General features: G+C 42.7%; 1 protein-coding gene across 4 annotated transcripts in view; it reads right to left on the bottom strand.

The window, feature by feature from the left end:
- Nucleotides 1-13,964: 13,964 nt before the first annotated feature.
- Npr3 (natriuretic peptide receptor 3) overlaps nt 13,965-27,715 on the bottom strand; it is a 70,106-nt gene continuing 56,355 nt past the window's right edge. For 3 of the 4 annotated variants that reach the window (XM_052743116.1, XM_052743113.1, XM_052743115.1), the window contains exons 5-8: nt 23,350-23,444; nt 20,233-20,368; nt 18,467-18,554; nt 13,965-17,477 (exon numbers count right to left, since the gene is read on the bottom strand). In XM_052743116.1, the coding sequence (XP_052599076.1) occupies nt 17,366-17,477; nt 18,467-18,554; nt 20,233-20,368; nt 23,350-23,444 (431 nt within the window). In that variant the 3' untranslated portion in view covers nt 13,965-17,365. The remainder of the gene's footprint in view (nt 17,478-18,466; nt 18,555-20,232; nt 20,369-23,349; nt 23,445-27,715) is intronic. The other variant, XM_052743114.1, reaches the window with a different exon arrangement.

Here is a 27,715-nt window from a genome sequence, read left to right as displayed (position 1 = left end):
AGGTGGAATTTGGTGATGAATGTTAGCTGAGTGACAATTTTGGAAGAGAACCAAGCGTGAATATTCTGCATGCTTTCTGCTATTGATCAGAAAATTTTTAATTTGTCAAAATACTTTTGCAACCCGAGTATGATTCAAACCTCCTACTGTCTTTGAAAGTAGAACGGAGCTGCCCACAGGTGACTAATTGGATTACCTGCACACATTCTTCATTCCAGGGATTATACAAAGACATGTAAGAAAGATATTACTACCTCATACTCATCAAGATGCCTGCATTGGAAACAATAATAGTAACAACAGGTGGTGATGAGAATAAGGAAAAACTGGAGCTCCTACCTGTTGTTTGAGAGACTGGAAAAGGTGCAGCCTCTACAAAACACAGAGTGGAGTTTTCCTGAAAATATCTAAAGTAGAACTATTACATGATCCAGCAATCCTATTTTTGAAAATACATTGCAAAAAAATGAAGTGAGAGAGTCTGAGAGCCTTACCAGCACCCATGTTCACAGTGGCATCATTCACAATAATCCAGAGATGAAATAACTCAAATGCCAAACAAAAAATAATGAATGAGAAAAAATTGTTATATGTGTATATATATGTATATATGTATGTGTGTATATATATATATAAATTTGAAAAGAAGACAATCTGTCAATTGCTGCAACATGGAAGAATTTTGAGGGCATTATGGTTATTTAAGTCAGGCATAAAAGAACAAATGCTGTGTGATTCCACTTACAAAGACATCTAAAATAGAGAAAACTGGCCAGGATGAGGTACCTCTTGTGGGTGACTCAAGATGACATCTCGCCTCCTGATGTGAACCTGCCCCAGATTCTTCTTCCTGTTGCTAGGCCCTAGTGGAAACAATACAATGGAATTACTTTGACCTTTCTCCTAGACACACTTTTCTCTTCTGGAAAGCATGGGTCATTTAAGCCACCGTGACACACACTAGAGGACTGTGGTGCCTTCCAACCTTGGTATCATCTGGTGACCCACAAATATTCATATCTCCTCAACAGATCTAGACTAACAAAGTTTAAGAGTAAATCTTCTGCTTCCCTTGCCTATCACAAAGTATTTTAGATTCTAGAATCCATAGTCTAGAATCGACTTTGCCATAAAAGAAGCTTCCTGTCAAGCCTTGGATGTTCTTTCTGCAATGTCATTCAATTCTTCCTTTCAGAAGGAAGGATTTTGCCTTTTGTTGAAACAAAAAACTATTTCTTTCCTCCAACAAATCTCAATAGCAGTAGTTTGGGTCATGGTTATGTCAAGTCTGGGGCCGGCAAACTGGAGGAATTGGAAGTCTCAGGAAAAGATACCAAATCATTATTCAGTCAGGGAACTAGTACACACACGCAAGGGGAAAAGAGCCCATGCTAAGTGCAAAAACAGAGTTCCTTATCGGTGGCATTCATTCTCCTCACACAAAGAATCCCATGGTTCCCTGAGAGGGTAAATATGAGAAGGTCAGTTAGCCAGAGATGACTCACCACAGTGCATTCAGAGTAGCTGTAAGCTCACCAGGAGACCCCCGTTGGCATCAGTGGCTGTAAATTATGGTCATTCCTAAGAGGTAACAAGAGAGGTTCTGTCAGCTGTGCAATTACTTTGTTTTGGCAGGACACTTTGGAGTCAAGAAAACATTGGCTGGAGTTCAAGGCCAAGATTTTGGATCAGCTGCCACCATAATTTTTCAGAAATGTGACGACTGCTCCTCAAGAAATAGTTTCCTAAATAGGCTGCAGGAATGCCCCCTGTACATGCCCGAAAGGGGTTTAAAGAATGAAGCCCTTGAGGACCTCCAAGCAAATGATGAGAGGGCTCCAGGTCGTATGAGGAATCCTTCTCAGCAAACATAGTGATTATTTAGAGAAGGATTTCAGTGAGGCGGCATGGGCATGTGCTCTTTATCTTCTAAATGAGGCGGCATGGGCATGTGTTCTTTATCTTCTAAATGACATGAACACAGCAGTGTAAAAATCTACCTAGGTTATCTGTATAGGTCTTCTCTTAAAGGCAAGTTCTGTGCTAAGTGTAACAAGCTAAGCTTCCTATACTGCCCAGTACAGGTTTGTGTATAAGGCTAGGAGAATCATGTGTACATGTGAATGACATGCCAATGCACCTGATGGTTAGTGAGATCCAGGGTGGATTCTTCTCACTTTCTTGACTATTCCTGGACTTGCATGTGTATACAACAAAGCATTTTTATACTTTATAATTTGGGGACTCATTGAAATTTGAATGTCCAAGTTTATGGCTTGGCATAAAGTACATTCGCAGTCCTTTTTTAAATTTAGTATAGCATGACATCTAGATAAACACCAAAGCCATATTAGAAAGATTTGCCACGTGTCTGAGTTCCTCAGACAGAGAAGATAGGATCTGAGTGGTAAGAAGTCGGTTTTAAATACGGTGTACTGAGTCAGAAATACCATGATGGAGGCATAGACGAGTCTGTGGAGACTGTGTCTGTGACTAGTGGGGAGGGGGTATCAACCATCTGGAGAAGGCAATGGGGGCAATTATGAGTTAGGTACATATTATACGTGTGTGAAAGGGTCACGACAGCACTATTGTGTTCACTGAAAAAGTATGGAAGGACCATTATCCTACATCTCTTTAACAACACTAACAAAAATGCCAGTGTTTTGAGGACAGTAGCTAAACTATGAAATAACATCCTAAAAATATGAGGTAAGTCATTAATTTGTTATCAATTATATTCATTTTACTAATCTGATAGGAATGAAAGTAAGTATATTAAAAAACTTTCTGCTCTTTAAGAAATGTTGATAGCGGTTGGTTAATATACAGTAGTTTCCAAATGGAAGCTAATGCTGAAGTGTTTTGTTTTATTTTGTTTTAAAGAAACCATTACCCTTAATCTCAGGGAAGCCTGTTAAAAAATGTCTCTGCTCAACAATGCACTTATATTAGTGATATAATTATAATATATATTATATGATTATATTATATAATTACATAATATTTAAAATACCCAACAGTAATGTTCAAGTGACAGGGACCGAGGCTTTACTTAGAAAGCCTATGTCTCAATAATTTTGAATCTTCATTTCCTATATTTTTATCACATTTACAACCATACTATACATGTGGAGTATTTGGCTACGGGATGGAAGTCATTAGATTTAGAAAGAGGTGGGAGACCTGAAAGATTCAACGGTGAAGCTCAAATTGCCGTATTCCAGGTAAGTTTGGTCCTTTTGTGTTTCTCTCTCTTTCTTGTCCCCCAAGAGTTTCTGCCCAGACAAAAGTTGGGGACTCTCAACTGAGGCCATAAAAGCATTTTGGTGTTTAAGGATATCTGTTTGGAGAATCAAAATCTTTGATGTCTCGGCAAAGCCCTACAAGACATCTCTTTTGAGCTATTGCAGAAGTAGGACATTCCTCCTAAATCTGAAGATTCTTTTCAAAATTGGAAGAATCTCTCATCCTCCAGCTCGTTGAGCACTAGACAGGCTTTGAAGCTCTGGGGTGGAGACCTGAGTTTACTGCTTCCCAACGGAAAGCCTATGAACGGATCACTCAACATAAAAAACCACAGCTTTCCTCTTCTCTAAAAGATGGATGTCTTTGGCATGCTGAGTCAAGCAAGTACCGAGAGGAGGAGGATGGACCACAGTATGCTAATCAGCCCCCCATGACCAGGTGCGAGGGGAAGTGCCATGATTTTCAATGCTGATTCCTGTGGTGTAAATATTGATACCATGGCCATTTTAAAGATAGCAATGTGATATTGCTAGCATGGAGTTGGGAGGGGATGTACTGTCACTTAGTATTCCTACCATAAATATTGGTAAATGGGACTCATTTATACAACAAATGCAGTTTAAAAAAAAACAGAGATTAGCAAGCAATGTGTTTTGAATTTTTATTACCTTGGCTTTTCATAAAATTTATTTCATTACAAGTATAATTTCAATTTTAAAAAAACACTGCTTACCCACCAGCTCACAAAATTCCTGAAATTATAATCATTTGTAGTCATAAGGTAGTATGATCCAAACCAACTAATTCTCAAATAAACTCTGACAAATAGCTTGGAAACACAGCTTCCTGGGATGTGAGGATATAGGGTGTTGAATGGGTAGAAATGTGGAGAAAACACAAAAAGCATCCACCCTGAGATGTAGGGAATTAGAATCAGGGACTTTTCTTTTGGGCTCTTAAGCCAAAGGAGCCAAGTTTAGAAATGTGTCCATCCGTGTTGTGGTTTGGAAAGTCTGCCAAGTACAGATGGCGGATGTGTCTTACTTAGAGATATCATTCAAATCAGCTCGTCCATGGTCTATTCTGTTACAGAATCTGCTTGAAAGCTGTAGTTAAAAGGCCAGTGTTTGGGGCTGGGGAGATGGTTCAGTTCATAAAGATGTGCTTTGAAAGCACAGGGACCTAAATTCAGAGCCCTGGGACCCACATAAAAAGCTGAGCATGGTGGCACATGTAGTCCTAGCCCAGAGATGACAGAGACATCCCCCAAGGATTCCCTGGGACTCGCTAACCAACTATTCTTGCCAAATCAATGAGCTCTGGGTTTGATAAGAGACTCTGCCTCACAACCCAAGGTGGTGGGGGGAGGCTGGTGAGATGGCTCAGAGCGGAAAGCCTCCTGCTGCCAAGTCTGACAAGCTGAGTTCGATACCCAAAGGATGGAAGGAGAGAGCTGATTTCCTCAACTTATCCTCTAACCTCCACACATGTTCTACGGCATGTGCATACTGATACACACACACACACACACACACACACACACACACACACACTAAATAAATAAATGTTTTTAAAGGTGGGAGGAGATTGAGGAAGACACGTGACATTGATCTGTGGCCTCCACGCTCAGGTAACACACATGCATGCATGGGTCCGCAAGTGTGTACATGAATACATACACCACACACACAAACACAGAAATTCAATATTTTGAAAATCGACTGAGAAACTTTCCATAAAAGGGCAATGGCCTGAGATGGGTTTTCCTAGCCATGGTTTGGGTCTAAGGGTGAATTGTTGATCATTTGACTATAGTCAGAATGTAAGAGATTGATTACTCAAAAGAGGACAAAGACAAACCATTAAGAAGGATGTAGCAGGAATCTTAAAAGTTCTTATTAATAAAAACAAACCTGGAGCCAGGTATTGGGTGAACGCTGGAAGATCAGAGAAGCAGAACAAGCCACAGCTTCCTCACCTCGCCAATTCCTCAGGTGATCCTGTTTCCTCAGACTGGAAGCCTCTGAGTTCTCATCCGAATGAATCTCAGCTGAACTGCTGCTCAAAAGCCTAAAGGTTAACAAGCCAAATGCTTCTAGTTTCTGGTCCTCACGCCTTATATATCTTTCTGCTTTCTGCCATCACTTCCTGGGATTAAAGGCATGTGTCACCATGCCTGGCTGTTTCCAATGTGGCCTTGAACTCACAGAGATCCAGAGGGATTTCTGACTCTGGAATGCTAGGATTAAAGGCGTGTGCTACCACTGCCTATCCTCTATGTTTAATATTGTGGCTGTTCTCTTCTCTGACCCCAGATAAGTTTATTAGCATGCACAACATTTTGGGGAACACAATACCACCACAGAAGGATGACCTGACACAAGGGAATCTCCCAGGAATCTACAAAGATGGCCTCAACTAAGACTCCTAGCAATAGCAGATACTTAGCCTGAACTGGCCATCTCCTGTGACCAGGCAAGACTTCAAGTGGAGGGATTGGGACACCGACCCAGCCACATAAACTTCAACCTACATTCTATCTTGCCTATGGGATGTGCTGGGGTAAGGGTGGCCTAGAGATTAGGGGAGTGGCCAACCAATGACTGGTCTAGCCTAAAACCCATGCCAGGAGAGTGAGTGCCCACCCCTGACACTGTCTGGAGCACCAGGACCCACAAGCTGGATGACCCAGAGACCTAGGATAGAACCAACACAACAGAAGAAAAAAAATGTCAAAGTAATGATGCTTAGTGATATTCTGCTATACTCATAGACTGATGCCTAGCCCAAATAACATCAGAGAGGCTTCATGCAGTAACTGATGGAAACAGATGCAGACCCACAGCCAAACATTACATGGAGTTCAGGGAATCCTGCAGAAGAGATAGGGAAAGGATCATAGGAACCAGAGCGGTCAAGGACACCACAAACACACACACACACACACACACACAACAGTGCAGTATCAACTAACCTGGGCTCATAGGGGCTCACAGAAACTGAACCGACAACCAGGGAATCTGGATGAGACTGACCTAGGCTCTCTGTACATGTGTTACAGTTGTGTAGCTTGGTCTTGTGGGACTCCTAACAGTGGGAGCAGGGGCTGTCTCTGACTCTTTTGCTGGCTTTTGAGACTCTTTTCCTCCTACTGGGTCACCTTGCCCAGCCTTACTACAGAGGAGGTGCTTAGTCCTACTGCAACTTGATATACCATGTTTTGTTGATGTCCATGGGAGGCCTGCCCTTTCCTAAACAGAAACAGAGGAGTGGACCGCAGGGGTGGTGGAGGGGCAGAAGAGAGGAGCGGGGTAGGGGCTAGGAGGAGAGGAGAGGGGGGAAACTGTGGCCAGGAAGTTAAATAAATGAATAAATAAATAATAAGAAATAAGAAGAAACATGACATAAGTTTTGTGTAACCCTTGAAAGAACCAGCCAGGGAGGCTTTACCTTACAGAGATCTCTCAGCTGCTGGCATCATAAGCAAAAAGGTACATACAGAGTGGCTGGCGTGTAAGCTCCAAATCTTACCTGGCACTCCACTCTTCACTGGCCTGTCCTGGCTCTCATTTCCCCATCACATCACCAGGATGCCTCTGTCTCAGAGGTAGCGACAGTTCCTGCTGCCCAAGACAGAAGTGAGTACTGTGTGCCATGCAGAACTTAGAGCACCACATAGCAGAAACGCTGAACCTAATCTGTGTGTGCCTGCTGTCTCCAGCTGAAGAATGAAACTGGAAATTGGAAAAGAGACTCCCTGCTCCAAGGACATACTAACAAGGTTCCAGGGCCCCACTGATGAGCCAGTCTTGACACTGGGGAGCCCAAGAACTTGAGGAACAGTTAATAAGATTTACCCCAGGGAAATTCAAGCCCATCTATTCATTGAGCTTGGAGTACAGTGCTTCCAAACTTTATAATGTCCTCATTATCTTTGTGATTGTACAAAGAGGGAAACAGAGGATCTGAAGATGCTATATTCGGGAGGCCACTAGCTAGTAAACAGAAGGAGGAGAGTTAGAGCTCTCAAGCTCCTCTTGAGGAACTGAGTTCACAAAGCAGAAATGTTATTGTTATTGGGTGACTCTGTGTGTGTGTGTGTGTGTGTGTGTGTGTGTGTGTGTGTGTGTGTGTGTGTGTGTTGCATGCATGGGAGTGTGTGGGTGCATGCACCCATGTACACAGATATAACAGCCAGAGAAAGATAGAGATAGAATGTCTTTCCTTTTTTAATCACTCTCCATCTTGGTGTCATGGGTCTCTCACTGAATTGGAAGTTCGTCATTTCAGCCAAGCTGGCTTTCAAAAGAGCTCCCAGGATCCATCAGCCTCTGTGCTCCAATGCCAGAGTTAAAGGCACACACAGCCATGCCTAGATTTTTGTTTTTTAACAAATTGTCCTCATATTTAGACAGCAAGCACCATTACCCACCCCACCCCACCCCCAAGCCATCTTCCCAGCTCCATAGGTTAAATATTAGCATTACAAAAACCGTATTGGACTTTATTTGAGTCATAATTCCCCACCTATAAGAAATGTTTTCTTTTGGAACCAGAACTTGAGTTGACAGAGAAGCTGAAGGAAGAGAAGCAGCATCAGGAAATTCTATGGCAACCAGCAGCTTGAATGCAGGATGCTGAGAGGAAAATTTAGACGAAAGAGATCCCGCGAAGGCCTCCGTACTTGTCGGATTATTTATGCACTCGGTTTGCAAGCCCCAGAGCCCTAATAGAAGTAAGGAAGAAAAAGAATCAGAACATTAGGAGCGTGGGGGTTTGGGCAAATTGAAGAGCACTGATTCCATCCACAGGCATCCCTTTCCTTTCTAAGAACTGTCTTTTCAAACAAAATGAACCCACAGACCACCCATTCATAACCCCTCCCTAGAGAGTCTGGTGGACAGGGAAGCTTACAGAAGAAATTGGATTTGAACTTCAGATAAAGGATGGATTAGCTTAGGAAGCAAAGAGTTCCTAGGCAGGAAGAGCAGTGAGAAATAAAATCTTAACAGGCAATCAGGCATGATGGTACAGGCCTGCAATACCAATACCTGGGAGGTGGGAGTATGAGGGACCAGAAGTTCAAGGTCGCCGTTGGCTATATAGCAAGTTTAAGGTCAGCCGAGACTGCGTGAGGCCATTTCAAAAAAATAAAATAAAAATTCTGACAAGAAAGTGAAAGGATGTTCTCTGGGCAAGAAATAAATCAGTTTATGTAATCAAATTCAGCACAATTAGACTGAGCCAGAGAAATAATAAATCGGTAAGTACCACGAGACTGCAGGTATCACAGTGACAGAACATGGAGTCTGGCCCGTGGAGGACGGGAGTCGAGAGGCTGACAGTATCAAATGCATCAAGTATTTTAGGAATGCCAATACAGCAGTTGTGTGAGAAATGAGAAGGGGAAAAAAGAATGCTTAGAAATAAAGTGAAGGAATAGTCTATTTCCTGCTTATCTGGGATCAGGAGACAAAGACCTCACTTAGTGGTGGTGAAATGGGGGCGGGGGGGGGTGGTCTGACTGAATATGGAAGGTGACTGAAAGGAAGAGAGGTCACTCACAGAGAACAGAAAATGACCATCACTTACTGGACTACACAGATTGGTGATGCCACCATCTAGGTGCCCGACTTGAGACTGTAACTCTGGCCACTTAATCATTTTAAGACCCAGAGAAGGTGACTTCACCTTTCTGAGCCTCAGTTCACATATCTCTGAGGAGAGGAAGAAAATCAAAGTGCCCCTGTACCTTGTTACAGAGCTGAGGGACTTGAATGAGTGGACACAGGTGTTTAGCCCAACCCTGGCCTGCAGACAGTCCTCGGTAGACATTTAGCAACATCCAGTAGAGAATGGCCAGTACTCTGCACACTTTTCACTTTCCTTCTGAATAAAATGCTGAGAATACTCTAAGTAAAGTACAGTTAAGACACGAGGTGGCAAACTCTATTCCAATATGCTCTCTCTTGCTAGATGTTTGCCTGGAAGCATGAAATACCTTTAAAACCACCCAGGGCATTCCTGCTATGGGGGATGTCTTCCCTGAACAGCTGGTCCTTTTCAAGCCTCCCTCAGGCCAACCTCTGTATCACCAGAGAGTTCCTGGCACTGGCCACTGTGCTCATGGCAGAGGGGTTGCTATGGCCTGGAATGCAGCCTCGTTTTGGGCTACTTCTGGAAGAGTAAGTGTCGTCATGTCCCTGGCTTTGGGGCTGCTGGGTCTAGGAAGGGAAAGGCTCTCTGGCCACCAGGAATCATACAGCCTCCCCTAGAGAGTGGTCTCTCCCAGCCTGCGTACTGCTTCACATCTTTTGGTCCCTTGGAATGTAATATGTAAAAAAGAAACTCTGTTATCAACACTGGGAAATCCAGTTGGTAACACTCTCCTTTTTTCCTTTATTAAAAGTTTTAAATATGTTTTAATTGAATAAAATTATATAATTTCCCCGCTCCCTTTTCTCCACCCAGCCTCTCCAAACCACCCTCCATCAAACCCCTCCCATGCTCTCCAACTCCTTGATAGCAATTTTTGATTATTATTGTTACATACATATGTGTATACATATATGCACACATGCATATAAATGTAACCTGCGGAGTCCACTTGTGTTGTCTGTGTGCATGTAGTTTCCAGGCTGACCGCTCTGCACAGGACAACCAGTTAGGGGCCTCGTCTACTTCATGAGGTGTGGCAGTCACATTTAGAACTTGGCAGCATTTGTACTGCTCTTATCTGAATATGAAGTATCACCAACAGGATCAAGTTTGGGCTTTGATTGCCAGATGCTGGGCTTTTGCAGATAGATTGATGGAGTCAGAATATGGTGATGCTGTTGGGAGTTGGTTAAAAGTAGGAGGTAGGGTCTAGTCGGATGGAGTAAGTGACTGGGTGTGTGTTTGGGGGGCTATGGCTCCCCCGGTCCCTCCCTGTATTCCTTTCCTCTGGTTCCTGTGAATAGCCTATCTGTTCCTCTGTATGTGCCCTCTGCCATGGTGTTCTCTCTAGCACAAGTCCAGAAACATGGGTCCAAGAAACCATGGGCTGAGCCCTCTGAATCCATGAGCCAAAAGAAATTTTTCTTCCTCCAATTCCTGCCAGGTAATTTGGTTGGTCACAGCTACCCAAAAGCATTGCACTCACAGAAGACCTGGGGCTGGGGGCAGCTAATAGTAGGAAAACTATTCCTAATGACAAGTGGGAGACAAGGATCTTCTCCAGCAAATCACAGCTTCCCAGGAGTGAATTCTGAGAGGCAATCCAAAAGACTACCTCAGCAGCAGGGGAGGGAGGGAACAGGGGGCAGAAGGCAGGTGGGGCATGACCCAAGCATTCCACATTGGCTCCTTCACTCCAATAGCAGAACCCATGTTTGGATGATAGTGTTCTAGCCCTCTCAAAGCATCTAGCTATCAGTCTCCCCCTTCAGCTCTTTTCCATGCCTTCTTCAGAGGTTCAGCCCATCCATCATGACATGAAGGCCACTTGCCATCAAACCAGACTAGAAAGAAAGGAAACTGACTGTGACTTTTACCAGAAGGGACCCTCCTCGCCTTGAAAGTCTTCCAGATTACCGTCGGTTTGCCTAATGCCATGGAAACAGACAAATACAATTTTGTGGAATGTTTTACAGTGTGCCGGGCAGGTGGCTAAGTCGAAGGTCATGGCAATCTAGTGCCCGTATTGCTTTCACTTTTGATGCAAGATCACACAGCTCAAGGGCAAGAGCCAGGCTATGAAACAGGAAGGACACAAGTGATCCGGAAGCATATCTGCTACAAAGTGTGTAGCACACAGGTCTTTGCTCACACCCACTTCTGGTCTTTCTCATCTCCAATGCTTGGGGTCTTCCACCTCTGGTGATTGTGAGGGCTACACTAAACCTGCACAGCGATTCTTTTCCATGGCTCTATTCTGATGCTAATAGATGACTTGGGGAAAAGCTCCTTTTTAAAGATGTACAGCTGTTGGCACTTGTCACATTAATAGTTGCTACTTAAGTCAACAGTAGGTGCTCACGGTTTAGGACTGGGTCAGAGACCTAAATCAGTGGTGTTTAGGTGTCCTTGGAGCTCCTTGATAAGACATTGCTCCATGGTCCCAATAAGGCATCCTTGGCCTGTCAAAAGTTGCTGGCTGCATCTGATGTTTAGAGGGAACTGAGTGGTAGGGATAGATAGAGGGAAAGGATCAAAGAATCCATGGCCCCCAAGATGAATGGGAAAGCAGCAGGAATTAGTACCTGTTCCTAGAAGACATCTCCAGGCTTACCCTTTATTCCTCCCTTGCCTTTTCACACTGCCTCATTCAAACCAACATCCCGCTACCACATCACTTCAAACACTCTCCCAGTGTGAGTAACATCTGTGACATCATTCAGGGACCTCATTGACCATGGTATCAGGACCAAGGGGACATGGCTCCAGACATACCAATCACTATGGTGACTTGAGAAAGAGAGAGAGAGAGAGAGAGAGAGAGAGAGAGAGAGAGAGAGAGAGCCTTTTTTTTCAGCCCAGATGAAGCTAGAGACACTGAAGGCTGGTCACTCTGCCTCATACACAGGAGCCTAAGAGCCCTTTGGACAATAGGACTGAAGGTCTCTGTAATGTGGGTGATGGGCATAATAACATGAGTCAGTGACATCAGCTGGAGCACATGGTGTCTCTAGATGCACAGGTTCAAAATGAGTGGTTGTTCTCCATGATGCCTTCTTCCTATACCTGCTAAGTCTACGTACTCAGGGTTTGGCACTCATTCTGATAACATGTTATCTCTGTGAGTTTCCTTTTGTGGGGCAGAAATTCTTGAGTCCTTTCATGAATGTCATTCAAACTTTGGAATCCATGATACCTACTAATTGGTCTTTTACTTCAGCTTATTCAAGATAATAGAAAATTCTCAGAAAACTTGGATATATACAATATATGTTAGTCGAATTATAGACAGGCAACTGTTTCTGTAGAGTATATTTTTAATGAGAACATATTGTTATATTTGGAATATATGTTATTCTTGCTTAATATAAACGTTTACAAGAACACATACAAATTTATATCCAAACACCAAATGAAGTAGATTGTTTAAATGACCAGTTTTGCACCAGAAATAAAATATATTATACAAAACAGGGCTATATCCACAGTCATTAATCACTTTCTACACAAAATGACAATAAATTAAATCACATTATATGCAGATAGTTCTACTTACATTAGAATAGTAAGTTGTATGTAGTTAGTGCAGCTTTGACCTTTCTACCAAATTCATGGTAGCTTTGTATTGTTTGGTGGTCCTGGGTTTAAATTAACCATGAACAATATGGCTCAAAAGACACTGGCTCCAGGACTGACCCTCTGCAATGCCTAGCTCACGACCCCCTGCTTTCAGCTCTGCACAAGGAACAAAGCTCTAATTCTCAGAACCACAGCACCTCGGGCCTGTTGAGGGCACATCGTTGCTGACTTATATGCTATACCACATTGAACATTTTCAGATGCAGGCACTGAATCATGAATAAGATACTCCATGTCAAAATCCACATTTTCTTCTTTCTTTGCAGAAATAACTCCTTCTCTATCCAATAAAAATTATATACTATGACAGCTTTGTTCTAGAAAATAAAAATGAATTTGGTAGCCTGTTGTGATTCATGCTTGGTAAATGGACCCTTTGTTCCTGTGCATATAAATTTATGCCTTTAAATATGAATCAAAGAAATGTAACTTCTTTTATTAACTCTGAGGTCTATTTGTTCAAATCTCTCCACAAAGAATCATCTCATACCTGATAAACCAAAGAGTTTTTTTAACATATGGATTTTTTTACCCCTGAGATTCGGCTCTCATTGAAATCCTTTTCATTGTGTTTGAAGTGAAGCCAGTTCAGAATGCTCTGAGTTTGGTATGAATTAACATAAGTGATTAATGAGAGATTTAAACAACCTCCAACCCAGCACCTTTTGAGAGTTACCTTCATCCCGTCGGCCTGCAGGAGACATTTGAAAAGTCTGTACAATGAGAACCAAAGCCAGGCTCATTAGTGTACATGAAAAGCACAGACTTGAACTGGCCAAGTTACTGTAAGGCTTCTGATTAGCAGCCAGCTACCTCCTCACACCAATGCTATTTTGTCTTTTTCTCTGAGTAAGTGTGGAGGCCTCCTCACAAGTTTCCACCTGCCTGGGAAGGATTCTGACACATCTTTGGAGCCATGATGGATGGTAGGTGGGGCTCTGGGAAGAAAAGCGGTGGAGACAGGGTCAGCTGCGAAGTTCTTCTCTCTGTCGCCTTGGCAGAAATAAGCTCCTGACTCTTCTCACTGGGCATGTCCAAAGCTTCTTGTTGAGACTGGCTATTGCAGAAGGTCTAAACTATTCATTACTCATCAGTTCTAAAGAGCAATTCAAAGAGAGACCGGTCCCTCCGGTGCCACCAACTCATTCTGTTTCTATGCTGTCCCTAAAGCATCCTGTGTTTCTAGACAGTTTCCTTTTTTTCCACTGAGTGAGAAATTCAGTTCATTACCAGCTTCCTTCTGAAGTCCTGAACCACAGGGTGTAACTAAACCAAACCGATGACCTGTAGGTAGAGGGGCCAAATTTCATTTGGCATTTGCCTTCCTAGGTGCATCCACTAGGGATCCAAGTTCTTTGTATCTCAAGAACATGGGCACTAGTATTTTCCAATTTATAAACACTATTCTTTCCTTTTCGTGTGTGTGTGTGTGTGTGTGTGTGTGTGTGTGTGTGTGTGTGTGTGTGTGTGTGTAAAGGAACTGCACAAGTAACTCAACTTTGAGAAAGCAATGTGTCACTGGAAATAGCTTCTGAACCCACTCACTGTATGTCTGAGATACACAAGGCCTCCCTTTTCACTTCCCACTGCCTGTCATAGATCCCTACAATCAGTCCCAACCAGAAGAAAAGAGGAAAGTTAGGGACAGAAAGGGTACATGTGCCATCTGCAAAGGCACAGGAAGCCTGTGAGCAGGGGGAAGTGACTTGGCATTCCAACGCTTTTCATTCCTGGGAGAGAGGAAACGGGGATGGGGGCATCTGCTCTCATTCCATAGGATTCTCCCTCTCTCCCATGAGTTCTGTGATGTAAAGAACTATTTTAAGGCCTGTAGAACTATATCTGTGGTTCAGGAAAAGACACACCAGTGACTTTTAAGAGCAATATAACATTGAAGGGATTCCTTCTAAAACCTCTGGGTAGAAGAGACATGTCTCCACACAGAAAGTTTTATTTCTGAGTTTATCTTCTCTTCCAAACTTATTGGCTATAAAATTTGTGTTTATTTCCAACACCATAACTATATGCTTATTTTAACTTGTGTATGAACTTATATTTGACTAGATGAGAAAAATACTCATAAAATATCCCCTTTGAAATCTTAATCATTGGATTTAAGAGTAAAAATGTATAGACTGGATTAAGATCTAAAGTCTCATTTAGTTTATTATATAATAGTTGGCTACTGGCAGATTATGAAGGACTAACTGCTTCTTTGCAGTTAGGAATTTAAGTTCCACAATACAATACCAAGAGTTCTTAACCCAGGGCCACCACAGATCGGACATCTATATTCTCAGCAAAGGTTTACGAGCTTAGCGGCATTTTCAAAACTTGATGTAGCTTGGGCAACTCATATGAAGATTTATTTTCTTCTGAGACAGGGTCTCACCGTGTAAACACAGCTGACCTGAAACTCACTATGTAGACCATGCTGGCCCTAAACTCACAAAAATCTACCTATTCTGCCTTCAAAGTACCAGGATTAAAGACATCTTGCCTAGCCATGTAAAAATGTTTAAGAGGGAAAAACTACATAGTGGACCTGTAAATGACCTTAATAATAGTAGAATTGCTTTAAAATTACAGGAAATGACTCCATATTCCAGAGATGTCATAAGTCACCCTGCCTTTTTTAAAGGATTAACTCCCTTCTCATCGTTCACATCTTACCTGGGGGTATGCTATTAAACTTGGGAAAATTCCTCTAGCTGAAGTAGAAATAAAAGACATTTGCTGGAATAATGCTGCCATTAATTGGGCCACCATATAAATTCAAGGAAGGTTAGAAATATTTACACCAAAGAGTATAGCTAGGTAGAGGACTTTCCCCAACACCACCCTCCTATAATTAGCACAGAGGTTCAAAAAATAAACATTAGAAAGTGAATATCTCTGAAATTGTTGGAAAAGATTATTGAAAAGGTAAAAGAGAGAAATCAGCTCTCTGGTTCGGATAACTGAAGCGGTTGCAATCTGTCCACACTGTTCTCGTTATGTGAGTCCCCAACCATCTGCCAATTGCTTTCCTGAGCCCTACTTCCCAGACTCTCCTCCTGCATTAGAATTTTGAAATTTACCTTTCTTGCCTACTTTTCTTGGCTCTTTTTGAAGTCAGCACTTTAACATCCCAAATGCAGAACCACCATGTAGCTGCTCCTGATGTTCACAGCAAATTCTTTTATCAGATGGTTTGCATCCCATTTCCTGAACCATGAAGAAGCAGCGCACCTCGCCCAGAAATGGCCCATTCACTTTGACTCGGGAGAGATGCAATCAGATGCGCTGCAGTCCTTCCCAGGGAAGCAAGCATGAGACAGCTTCCTGAACTTTCACTCGGCTTTCCTCTTGAGTGAACCTGAGTGAACACGACCTCCAAGGAATGATGCTATTCCCCCCCCCTTTAAGAACTTCATGATTACAAGATGGTGCCCTTGTTCTCTCCTCAAATGATAAAGTGAGAACCCAAATTTAAACCTCAGTCAGTGCACAGAAATGAGTGCAAATCGGATACCCAGCAAAAGTTAGCTCAGTCCTACCCAGGATACACTTGTCTATCTTAACACACTGTAGGTGATTCGTGGAGGCTGAAAACCTCCGTGGGGCTCAGGGGTCACAGCAGATCTCAACATTCCCTCTTTTAACCACATATTGATAAATTGCACTCCTTTGAATTTATCATTCCTGTGCCTCACTGTCAAATTCTCATCCTCAGTTTGCTCTTGAGGGAAAGGTTTGTGTATCTGTGTAACCTCTGCTTAACTCTACCGACTTCCCTCTCTCGGTTTTGAAGTGCATCATTTGGCCATAATTGGAAGGGATGTAGCCCTTCAGCATTTAAAACACTTAAAACTGAAACGTGGCTTACCATCAACGTATGCCTTTAGAGTTTGTAAGCTGAACATGTGTCCAGATGTCTGCAGTCACAGCAGCAGTGAGCAGTTAGTATTTGGCCACAGTCAACGGGAAAAGGACAGTAGAGAAAGAGAGACCACCGCATTGCCACCATGCATTTCTCACACACTTCCTCCGTGCTTTTAAAATATAAGTGAAATTTAATCTTCAAAATGAAAAAATAGACACATTTCTAATACCAAAATATAAGATTAAAATACTTAAAAATAAAATGTTAGTGTGAAGTAGGGCTTTTTTTTTTTTACATCATAAAAGAAACATTTTAGACTTGCTTTACTTGTATAAATCCTCCTAGCTCACTAATATTTACAATTTTCCAGAGTAGCTTTTCTGAGACACTGAAAAAGACAGGGAGGATCCTTTCTGGAGATATGAAGTCAGACCTGAATGTGGACATTAGACGCAGCCCTTGTCTACCACAAACCTGTCCGCCGGCTCCAGAGAGGGGAGCCCTGCATTCCCAGCCTTGAGATTTTTTTCATTCCATTGTCCTCTATTGGGTGTTAAATTCTTTCCAAGAATATTCTACTCGTAAAAAGTGTTTTATTCTAGCTACAAAACATTTCATTTCAGAAAAACCACATTTTTATATCCTCGTGTGAAAGGCCCCCCCAAAGCCATCAAGATATGGAGACACCAGATTTTCAAAACATAAATCTAATCCTATGCCCTTGCAGCAGTCAGAACACCTAATAGAATGGCGTCATATCCTTATACTTGTTTGCCGTGAGATGGAAGGCCGGGAGGCAGATAGTGATTAATAATCATTCCTGAGCTTCTAAAGGAAATTTAAAGTGAAATGACTACTGCTTAAAACAAAGAGTTCTCCACGCACACCCTTTCTGTTCCACTGATGTCTTTCCTTCCATCTACCTCTCAAGCGGACAAAAGGGGGTGGGTTCTTTTAAGCCACCGAAAAATGAGATCGGATGGAATCTTCACGTAGCTCTCGATGTTTCCCGATGTTCCTTTCTTCTTGCTGATTTCGCCTCTCAATGGTTATTCTGTATTTCTTCCTGGGTAAAAGCAGAAAAAATGCAATAATAAAACCTCACTTGACAATAAAATACTATGGTTCCTCTCACAAAGAATGCCTTCCAGGGACATCTGGGTTAGGTTTGATGAATTGGAAGTGACACAATATGAAGCCCTGGTCAGAGATTAAAGTAGTGTGCCCCGAGGCATCGTGTCCTTATTCAGGGAGGAAAATTGGCATACTTTCCGAAGTTCAGCAGAACAAGCCTTCCTCTTCTTCCCCGGAGCCTGTGGGTTCAGTCTTATCTATTCTGCCCCCGAAGCTCAACTTGACTCCCAGGATATGCCCCCAGATAAAGATCAGATTAAGTGTACTGTGACCAAAGGAACAGGAACACGATTGTTCCCACAGAGAGCCACATACACCCAGACTTACATTTCCATGCGAAAATGAAGAAACCTTACAAATAAGACATGAATTGGACCAAAGATTACAAAAGAATGGACCACCACCACTGCAGCAAACGACCAAAACCTTGAACACATGTACATATTACCAGTTTACGAGCCTTGAGGCTGAGCCACCACAGCTGAGCATGTGACTTCTCCAAACACAAAACACATTGCAGAGCTCACTGGGAGCTCCCTCTAGCCCTTCAAGGTGACTATGGCCACTTATTTCTGAACTGAAGAAAGTCAGAGGATATAAGTTCATTCTTTGTGCAGATTTCCTCTTTGCGTTCACATTTGGTAGGTAGAAGGGATTCTCATAAACATATCTGTGGTCCGGAGATCCCAGCAACTCTCTGGCCCATGGTAGTGAGAGGACAATAGAAACCCATAACCCAGGATGACCACCTGACCAAGATGGCGCCAAAGAATGGCTTTGATATTTTAACCACCATCCTTCTTCTTTGAAAACAAAAAAAAAAAAGGTGTGGGCAAATCACAGATAGCATTATGCAAAGACAGGAAATGAAGGCAAAAAAAAAAAGGCAGAGTGAATTTGAGCTTCATGAATGGTCCCTACCTGAAAAAGTAGAAGGCCATTAGCAAGCCAGCACCAAGCAGGGCCCCCACCACGATTCCTGTCACTGCTGATTCTTCTAGGCCACCTGCTTGAAAAGGAAACATCAATAATCAGAGCTCATTTTGAGAAATAAGTAATAAAATACTTTGATTTGTGTTTATCTCCCAGTTGAAACAGTTTTCCTTTCTTTGTGTATATAGACATGCATATATATATGTATATGTATATATATACATATATATATGTATATATATATATGTTCTGAGAAATCCTAGACTTCCTTCCTTGCTTGGTATAAGGCTTAAGAAAGGCTCTTCAGAAAGCTCTAGATAAATGCTCTGTCACATGACAGTGAAGAGAACAGTAGCAAGACAAGTTCTGAGTTGGGCCTGGGACACATGGCAGTCATCCTAGCATTTGGGAAGATGGATTTCAAGTTTGAGGCCAGCCTGACCTACATAGCAAGATCTGTAACAGGGAAAGAAGAGGGAGAGAGAGAGAAGGGGAAGAAGGGAAGGAAGGTTCAAAGGAATGACAGATGTGGAAACAACAGATTCAGGAAGGATTTGATGAGGGTGGAAACTGAAGATTTCAGACACACCCGTACCCTTTTTGAGTTCAAAGTCAACGAAATGCATGGATGGACAGAGGCACTGACCCAGCTCTTCTGTTTTTCACAGGTGGATGGTGACACTTCAAAGTGCTGGAAGGTTTGGGGAAAACTGCCTTGGGTCAGTATTCTGTTTTTAGATGTTCTCTCACCAGAGCCAGAGTTCCATCTCAATGTCCTACATAGCTTTATGAAAATGTAAGCCACTTGGATCAGCCCTTCTCTTTGGGAACTCAGTTCTAGAGAAATCAACGGCTACTCTCCTTGCAGAGTTCAGAGTAAGCCTGCACGGCACAGTCTCATGGGCTCCTCAGGTCTCGTTGGCTCCTCAGATCAAAGCTGGGTATGTTTCACTTTACAAGTGGGAAAAGCAAGGCTTGGTGCGTTGGAGGAACTCTCCTGGAGTCCCCAAACAGGCAAGAAGCAAAGTCAGATTTTGGATCCAGGCCGAGAGACTATGTGGTCAACACATTTCTCCATTAATTCTTTCTCATAATTATTGCATGGATATAAATTCCTCATCATTGAAAGACAGTTCTGAGACATAATGACCACTCATATACTCACCCAAAATCACTAACTAGCTTGCAAGATTGATACCTCTTGTTCTTCCTCCTGTTTACCAAAGCCCCTCAAAGACAATCATCCCTGAAAACGTTCCTATCCCTGAGGAAGATACAATTGCTTCTCTCTCTGCATCCAGAAACTGGCTGTAAATAATATATTCAATCCTTATTTGCCACTTTGTAAGTTGCCAGGTGTTTAAGAGCATTGTCTGTCCCATCCTGAGGATTTGGAGGTCAACTGTAAACTTTGATATCAACAATGAGATTTGTTACAGTAGATGAATAAGAGTTAATATTTTTATTTTTCCTTGAAGTGAAAACCTTTAATAACAAAGAGATTGTAGAAAGAGATATAAATCCCTTTCAGAAGAAATCTACCATTCAAAAGAAAAGAATAAAAGGAAGAAAGATGGATGCTTCTGGGAAAAGAGACGGGGTGGCCATTTGCAAGTTGTTCCCATGGGTTTGAAGACATCGGAAAAAGACATGGAGCTTTCAGAACATGAGCCCTTGAGAGCAACATGTGTCAGACTCACATGAACCTGGGATTGAAGGAGAGAAGGAACAGTGAATTAAGTCTCTGAACTTACATGATTTGCAAGGAGAGCTATTGGTATGCTCCACAATTCTGGTTTCGTCTATTCTCAGTTTCAAAGGGCCCCATGGGTATTTGACATTGGATCGCATTTTGAACCGGCCTTCTTTTCCAAAGTAATCGCCAATAACCTACAGAAAGGCAAAAGTCAGATGGACAAAAGGAAAGGCCAAAGGTATGTGTTCCCAGAGGAGGCATAAAGCTCACAGCCTTGCAGGAGCTCCCCCCAAACACAGCCTGATCTACACAGGCCGCCTCTGCACATCACCACCCGCAGAAAGTGCTAGCAAGCGCTTAAAAAAAAAAAAAAAAAAAAAAAGCGGCCGGGCGGTGGTGGCACACGCCTTTAATCCCAGCACTCAGGAGGCAGAGCCAGGTGGATCTCTGTGAGTTCGAGGCCAGCCTGGGCTACCAAGTGAGTTCCAGGAAAGGCGCAAAGCTACACAGAGAAACCCTGTCTCGAAAAATCAAAAAAAAAAAAAAAAAAAAAAAAAAAAGCATGAGAAATGGGAGGGGGACTCCCCTGCTGTGCACACGGACTGTCACAGAGGCTTCTCATGGCAGCGAAGGAATCAGGGTCATATAGTCTTGAAAAGGTGTGGACGTGACAAAGACAGTGCCACCTGAAGCCTGTCTACACTGGAGGCTATGCCCTACCAATGTTGTCCCTAGGTATTTACTCATCAGTTGCTACTGCATAGTGGGAAGGGTGGATTTTTCATTTCCCTACAAAACAATAATCTACAAATTCACAGCTTTGTCCTGGCTCATTCCATAGGGCCCTGTCTGGCCTTCTGCCACAGAGCAGTCCACACCGTTAGCCATGTGTAAGGCCCCTTTCCTTTAGGGATATGCAACAGAGCCAATGCTACTGCACACACACTTAGGTTAAGCATATGACAGGTACATAAATTGGCATATAATTATAACACTACAGAATATAATGTAGAGAAAGATGGCTTGGGAGATAAAAGCCCTTGTCACCAAGCCCTAAGACCTGAATTTGATCCCCAGGACCCATATGTTGGAATGAGATAACCAACTCCTACAAATTGTCCTCTGATCTACACACACACACACACACACACACACACACACACTAAATAGATAAATACAATTTAAAAAATTGTGTCTTTGAAGAGCTTTCTGGTTGACCCTCTTTTGGTTAGTGCTGTGTTCTTAGGGGTCACATTCGTCTCTGATGAATTCACTTCTTGTACTCTGCCATGACCCGACTGAACTCTGTTTCAGCTGTCTCCTTAGACCCCTGGAAAATCCTCATTCATTCATGATGTCATTGCAGGGTCACACTCCAGTTAAATGACTATTAGATCAGCCACATGAGCCAATCTGACAGTATCTTCTCACACACAGCTTCTAGGGATTCTCTTCTTTTGTCCGGACACAAACTTGTGGCTCCTGGGTGGCCTGTGACATTTCTGCTCCCTCCTGACTGAGATACAGCAGGGTCTTGCACAGGCTATATCTGCACAAGGTCAAAACAATTCTAGGTCCTCATAAAGTATGACAGTGACTGTTATGTGCTGAGCATATCCCAAGTGCACTGCAACCTCACAATGAGGTGAGATGGACTGTCACACGCCACCTTCTCCAGAGGAGGAAACTAGACTTCGGACAAGACCTAAAACCGGGGAGATACAGCTAGAGGGTTCCTGCTCCCTCACCCCCTCCACAAAGGCTAGACATACCCCACACAGAGGAAAACAAGTATCTTATGCCGGTGCCCACAAAGGCAACAACCTTGATGATCTTCATTAAAGTGGGAGAACTGTGTCTGCCCCTTACCAACTGTAGCACTCTGGAGAGGGGCCCCGGCACCTTGCCTAGACAGCACAGTAGAGCTGGCCTTGATGATGTAGGTGTGGGTAAGCCTACCCTGAGAGCGTGAAAGCAGGAGAACTGGCCCCTGCTTATTGCTGCATAGGGTGAACTAGCTGGAGCAATGCCTGAGAGCTCACCCTGGTGGTGAGGATGGGCGGAGAGGGAGAGGGGGTAGTTGGTGGGCTAAACAAACCTGCAACCACCCAAACCTAAAACCAGAGTTATGAATTGGCCCACACCAATAACCACCCCATTTATGATCTGCTGGAGCACGTGAAGGGGCATGCCCTGCAGATCCAAAGCTGCAAGACCTCCAGGACATAGGGCGACAATAGAGTATCCAAGAGGAACCCCAGTGAGGTCCCAGTTTGATGGTATAGCATAAACCAGAATTTATGTTCAAACCAGACTCTTTGCAATGTGCAGTTGCAAGTAAAAATATAATGACAAAAGGATATACTGTAAGACTCACTTTTTCCATGACAAGATTCTTCTTTTTTTCCTCTTAAATTTTATCTTATTTTATTTTATTTGGGGTCGTGCAAGGACAGAGGGTGGATACAAAGGGATGGGGAGATGAATGGGATCGAGATTCATGATGTGAAAGACACAAAGAATAAATAAAAAGAAAGTTTAAAAAAAAAGAGTGGATGACCTTGTAAGGAAACAGGACGATTATTATTATCTGCTGAAATGTATTTTTCAGTAGAAACACCGAATATTTATTTAATATCTACTTCTTTATTTGTCAATTCAAGGTCATGTCTTACTTTTCTAGGTTTCATTTCATGTGGTTCTAAAGATGTCATGAGACCATCCGGGACAATATTATGATTCACATATTATAGCTGAAGAAACTGAAGCAGAGAATCCCTGCCCCTGGTGACTGTCACAGACTCATCTTCAGTCCAGGACAGACTTCTCTGTCCTGAAACTCCATCTTTTGATATAACAACACCTGAAAATTTATAACAACCACTAGGGGAAAAAATCTGGAAATGCAAGAGGCCAATAAGTTGCACTTCCCATGTTCACTGATGCCCTTACTACACAGGACTAAGGAGTGACTCTTGACAGCTTGAAGGTAGGACTTCTCTACTGAGAACACACATGGCAGTATTCCTGCCTTCTGCCTGTCCCCTCAATCAACAGCAAGCTTTCTCTACATGGAAGGCTCATTTTTCTTTGAAGGGTGCTTTGGACACCAGGACACTCACTTTCAGAGTCCCTACTTGGAAGAGTGACCAGTACAGATGTTTCCTTTGCTCACCTCTTGGGTGCCTGCTTCCATGTCGGTCATGGCAACCACGGAGAAGTCCCCATACCGATCCCCATTGGCATCTATGGACACCTGCCCAGCGATACCTACAGGAGAGGTAAAGAACTCTGCGTTAGTTACTTATGGTACCTCTGCCTGCCAAGAAAACGAATTGATGGGATTTTTTAAAACAAATTCATGCCACAGGGAATCACATCAGACTGGAAGCATTTTTGTTGGCACTTGGAAAGACATTGTAACTTCATCTGTGTCTGCATTCCTAAATTCTTAACATTGCTCCATTTAAAAAAGAAAAAGAAAGAAATGATCTTTGGGTAATACTTTAAAAAAAAAAGATTAAGGCTAATGCTGAAGGCAATGTACTTATTCTAGAGTTTTGATTTTTTTTATTTTCTAAAAAGTAGCTGAGAAGTAGAGCTGTCTTCTCATATATATGTTCATGTGATCATTGGACAGCTCTCAGAAGGAAAATCAGTCTGGCCCAGGATTCACTGAGCATGCTTCATACAGGCTGCATTAATACACGGGAAGAGCAGGAAGCCTAGTTGGTGGGTCCTTGGAGCCAATGTCTAAAGAGCAATTCTTCATTGCTCAATGTGTGTTCACTCATTGCCCAATGTGTGTTCATTCATTGCTTATCCAAACATTATCTGGAAGATTCCTGGGTGCTGAATTAGCAATGCAGCAAAGGTTAAGTTAGAGCAAACAGACTCTTTGATCAAGGAGGGGCCTGGATGAGAGCTTTTCCCATTAGAATCATTCTGGTTGGGGCCAGAGAAGTAGGTGAAGATGCTTACCACCAAACTGAACATAGGCCATAGGTTTGATCTCTGGGACCCACACAGTAGAAGGAGAAAACTGACTCCCAAAAGTTGTCCTCTGACTTACACACCCACACACACAATAAATAAAATTTTAAAATATAATTTTGGCCTGTTTTTCTTTTCTTTTTTTTTTTTTTCTTAAGGAATCAGAATACTGAATTTGCTGTTTTTGTCTATCCCTACCTCTGCAACCTTGGCCAAGGCATTAGTCCTCTGAGCCTCAGTCTCTACAACTAGCATAAACAAGCATAAGATCAGGTTCCTCCCAAGAGGCTGTAGAGATGATTGCATGAGATAAAACACGTGGGGCATCTCCACCAGCTGCTTAAGCAATGCCAGCTGTTTGCCTCTACTGGTGTCACTGCTGCTGTTATTATTCCTACAGGTTGAGGAGCCCTTAACCCAAGTACTAGGGACCGGACATGTTTCTGATTTCAGATGTTTTCAATTTTTTGAATATCTGCATACACATAATGAGACTTCTTGGGGACAGGACACAAGTCTAAACACAAGATCTTTCATTTCATATACACTGTCACATATAGCCAGAAGGTAATCTTAATATAGTATTTTTGGTAAATTTTCCCATGAGATAAACACCCATTATGAGGAGGTTTTCATTTGTGTTGTCATTTTGACACATAAAATGTTTCAGTGTGGAGGCATTTTTGAGCTTGAAATTAGGGGATGGAGGATGCTCTCTTAAAGTTGCCGTTATCATTACTGTGCTCGCAGTAGCAGAGAAAGCATTTGATCGTGTTCTACCACTCAGATGATTCAGCACAATGGTTGGAATTCATTTTTTTAAAAAAGCAGGGATTATAAAGTCTCTTATAAGGGTACCTATGGTTCAAACCACTATCAAGAGTGTAAATTACTGGCCTGGTTTAATTTACAAAGACCCTAAGGCAAAAAAAAAGAACCAGAGGACTGTGAAGTTTCTAATGAAGGGGTCAACGTTCATGAACAGAGCCAGTGAGATATGAGGCTGGGACAGAGCAGCCAGAGCACTGAGGACCCACCCCTCTTGACCAGCGATGGTGGGTGCTCACAGCAGCTAATCCCCAAAAGGTCACCAGAGAACAATGGCCAATATTAAGTCATCTGTATTTGCGTCTTCCTTCACTAAGTAGCAGGAAGTGTGCACCAGCCACGTTCTAATTAACACAAGCCATTTGTTTTCTTTGTGGGAGAAGTCTGTGCCGTTCTTAATTGGTGCTGCCATCAGTTTGGTTCTCCCCAGAAGTAATGACTGCCCCTGTAAAATGAGCGTCTGCCGAGAAGCATCCCAAGGGAAAGTTCCATCCTCTTGTGTGGTTTGGAGAGGGCAGGCGTTTGGGTTTACTGTCCTTTGGGCTGTGGTTTGAAGGTCCACTGATTTTTCCAGACTTTGGGTTACTTTGCTGGAAACAGAATGGAGTTACCATTCATCTTCATTTTTTTGTCTTCTTAATTCAGGCAGGTTACAAAGGATGCACCTATCACAAACTTGTGCATCCTTGAGAACCTATAAAACTTCAAATTTATATATATAGTGTGTGTACATATATATGTAAATGTGCATATGCCGATACATATATGTATATAAATGCATGTACACATACATATACATATTTGTTCTCCAAACATTGTGGCTATCCAAAATCACTTGTCATTCTGTTCAGAGGTGTTTAGGAAGGTGTGTCCTGCTGAGTGTTTTGCAGAATGTTTTATAAGATGCAGTGGCCCTAGTAATCCAACACCTCATTACACCTTTAAGTTATTGCAATTTTGCCAAGAAATGGGGTGAGAACTCTCAGGGTGGCTGCTTTGCAAAGTGAGACTTCACCTGAGAGTATAAAGCAGAAGGTGAACTTGTTAGGAGACAGCAGAATTTTCCTGTATATCAGCAATGATTCCTTCTAAACCGGTTTCTGTTTGCCTAGACTGGAGCTTGTGTCCTGAGCCACACACAGTCCTGTTTACCCTGCCCCTCCGACCTCTCACACAGAGGAAACACGGCTTCTTCTTGGACCATTTATTGAAAGTCTTGAGAGCTGATCATAGGTTTCATGGCAATAAAATCCAATTTTGTCAAATAACATCCAGGGTATTTTTTTCTCCTCACAACTTAATGGTCACTTACAGCAACCACTAAAATTAAAATTGTTTTTAATGTTAGGAAGGTTTGAGTTTTTCTTCACACATCCACCTTAGACTTCTTTGAGGAGCTCCCTTCAAATGGACTGCTGCTTAGCAAATAAAATGGACTCTCTGAACCATTCAAATCCAAACTCACCGTGGCATCAATCTTTATATTTTGGACATATAGGATTCTAATTTTAGACTCAGCTATACAATTTTTTATACTCTTTGTACATACTGACTGTGTAGATCTGGTCCCAAAATGGAACCATCAAGATGGCATATTAGAAAATTTAGCGCCTGTCTTAGCTCTAAACAAAACTGTATCCCAGCCGTTGTGGGCACCTGCCCTGCTCTGAACAACCTCCCTCAGTGGGGCCTCTCCTCATCCCCAACTCTGGCTCCTGTCCCGCTGTCAGAAGACCAAGAACAAATGACCACACCATGCAGTGAGTAAGAGCTAAGAATGGGATGTGCCTGACCGAGGTTGTGTCCCCACACACCAGTTTCTCGGTGTATTGTGCACAACTTCTGGGAAATTTGACTTTGTCCTAATATGCCCCCTGAATTGCCCTATTTGATGTCTGCCCCTCAGCTGAATCAGGAAGAGGCAAAACAAGTTCATCAAGGAAGGTTTTCCACCCCAAACAACTGCTTGTCTAAAATGAAAGCTGTTGCTCTTGTCTAGAGTAAAACATGGTGTTCACTGAAACCACCGCAGAGAAAAGAAACTTACCAGTAGCTACCACAGCTACTACCCAGACAACCCTAGCGAGAGTTCCACTCCTCCCTACTGTCCTTCCCTTTTAATATCTGAGGACAAGCTGAGGCCATGGAATGTAGAGGGGACCATCCTGTACTCCTCTCTCAAATCTAGATTTGGCTTTGTTCTTGTCATTGAAAAGACAAGACTTGTAATCTCACTCATGTGATTACAAGTAAGTACAGGTATACTCCAACCTATTAAAGGGCTCACAGGACAAGTTGGCATGATGCAGAACTGAAAAGGCCCTCTTCAGTTAACTTACCCAACCTCCTTACAGAGCAAATGGGGTACTAGAGGATGCAGGCTCCTGCTTCCTGTTTCCCCAGTCTGCACTCTGTGTTTATAGTTCTCAGAAGATGCTCACCAGCATGCTACAGGTTATGTGCTACAGAGCAGCCATAAGGCATATCATCTCCATGGAAACTAAAGTGGCTTTCTATTTCAGTGGGTTTCCAGGTCCATGGGTCTGGCCCCAGGGCATCTTGAACTTTGGGTCCCATCACACCACCCCATATATTCAGATGTCAATCAACCACATAGACCTCCCAGCTCCTTGGGGAACAATCTCCTACCACATCCACTCAGATTACAATGCATTTGCTGCCTCCTCTGGGGCATAGTCTCCTAAAATGACTTCTATCAC

Source organism: Peromyscus californicus, unplaced genomic scaffold (assembly GCF_007827085.1).
Source record: "Peromyscus californicus insignis strain IS unplaced genomic scaffold, ASM782708v3 Scaffold_18__1_contigs__length_77618521, whole genome shotgun sequence".
Classification (NCBI taxonomy): domain Eukaryota; kingdom Metazoa; phylum Chordata; class Mammalia; order Rodentia; family Cricetidae; genus Peromyscus; species Peromyscus californicus.
This window is presented reverse-complemented; position numbering and strand designations above follow the sequence as displayed.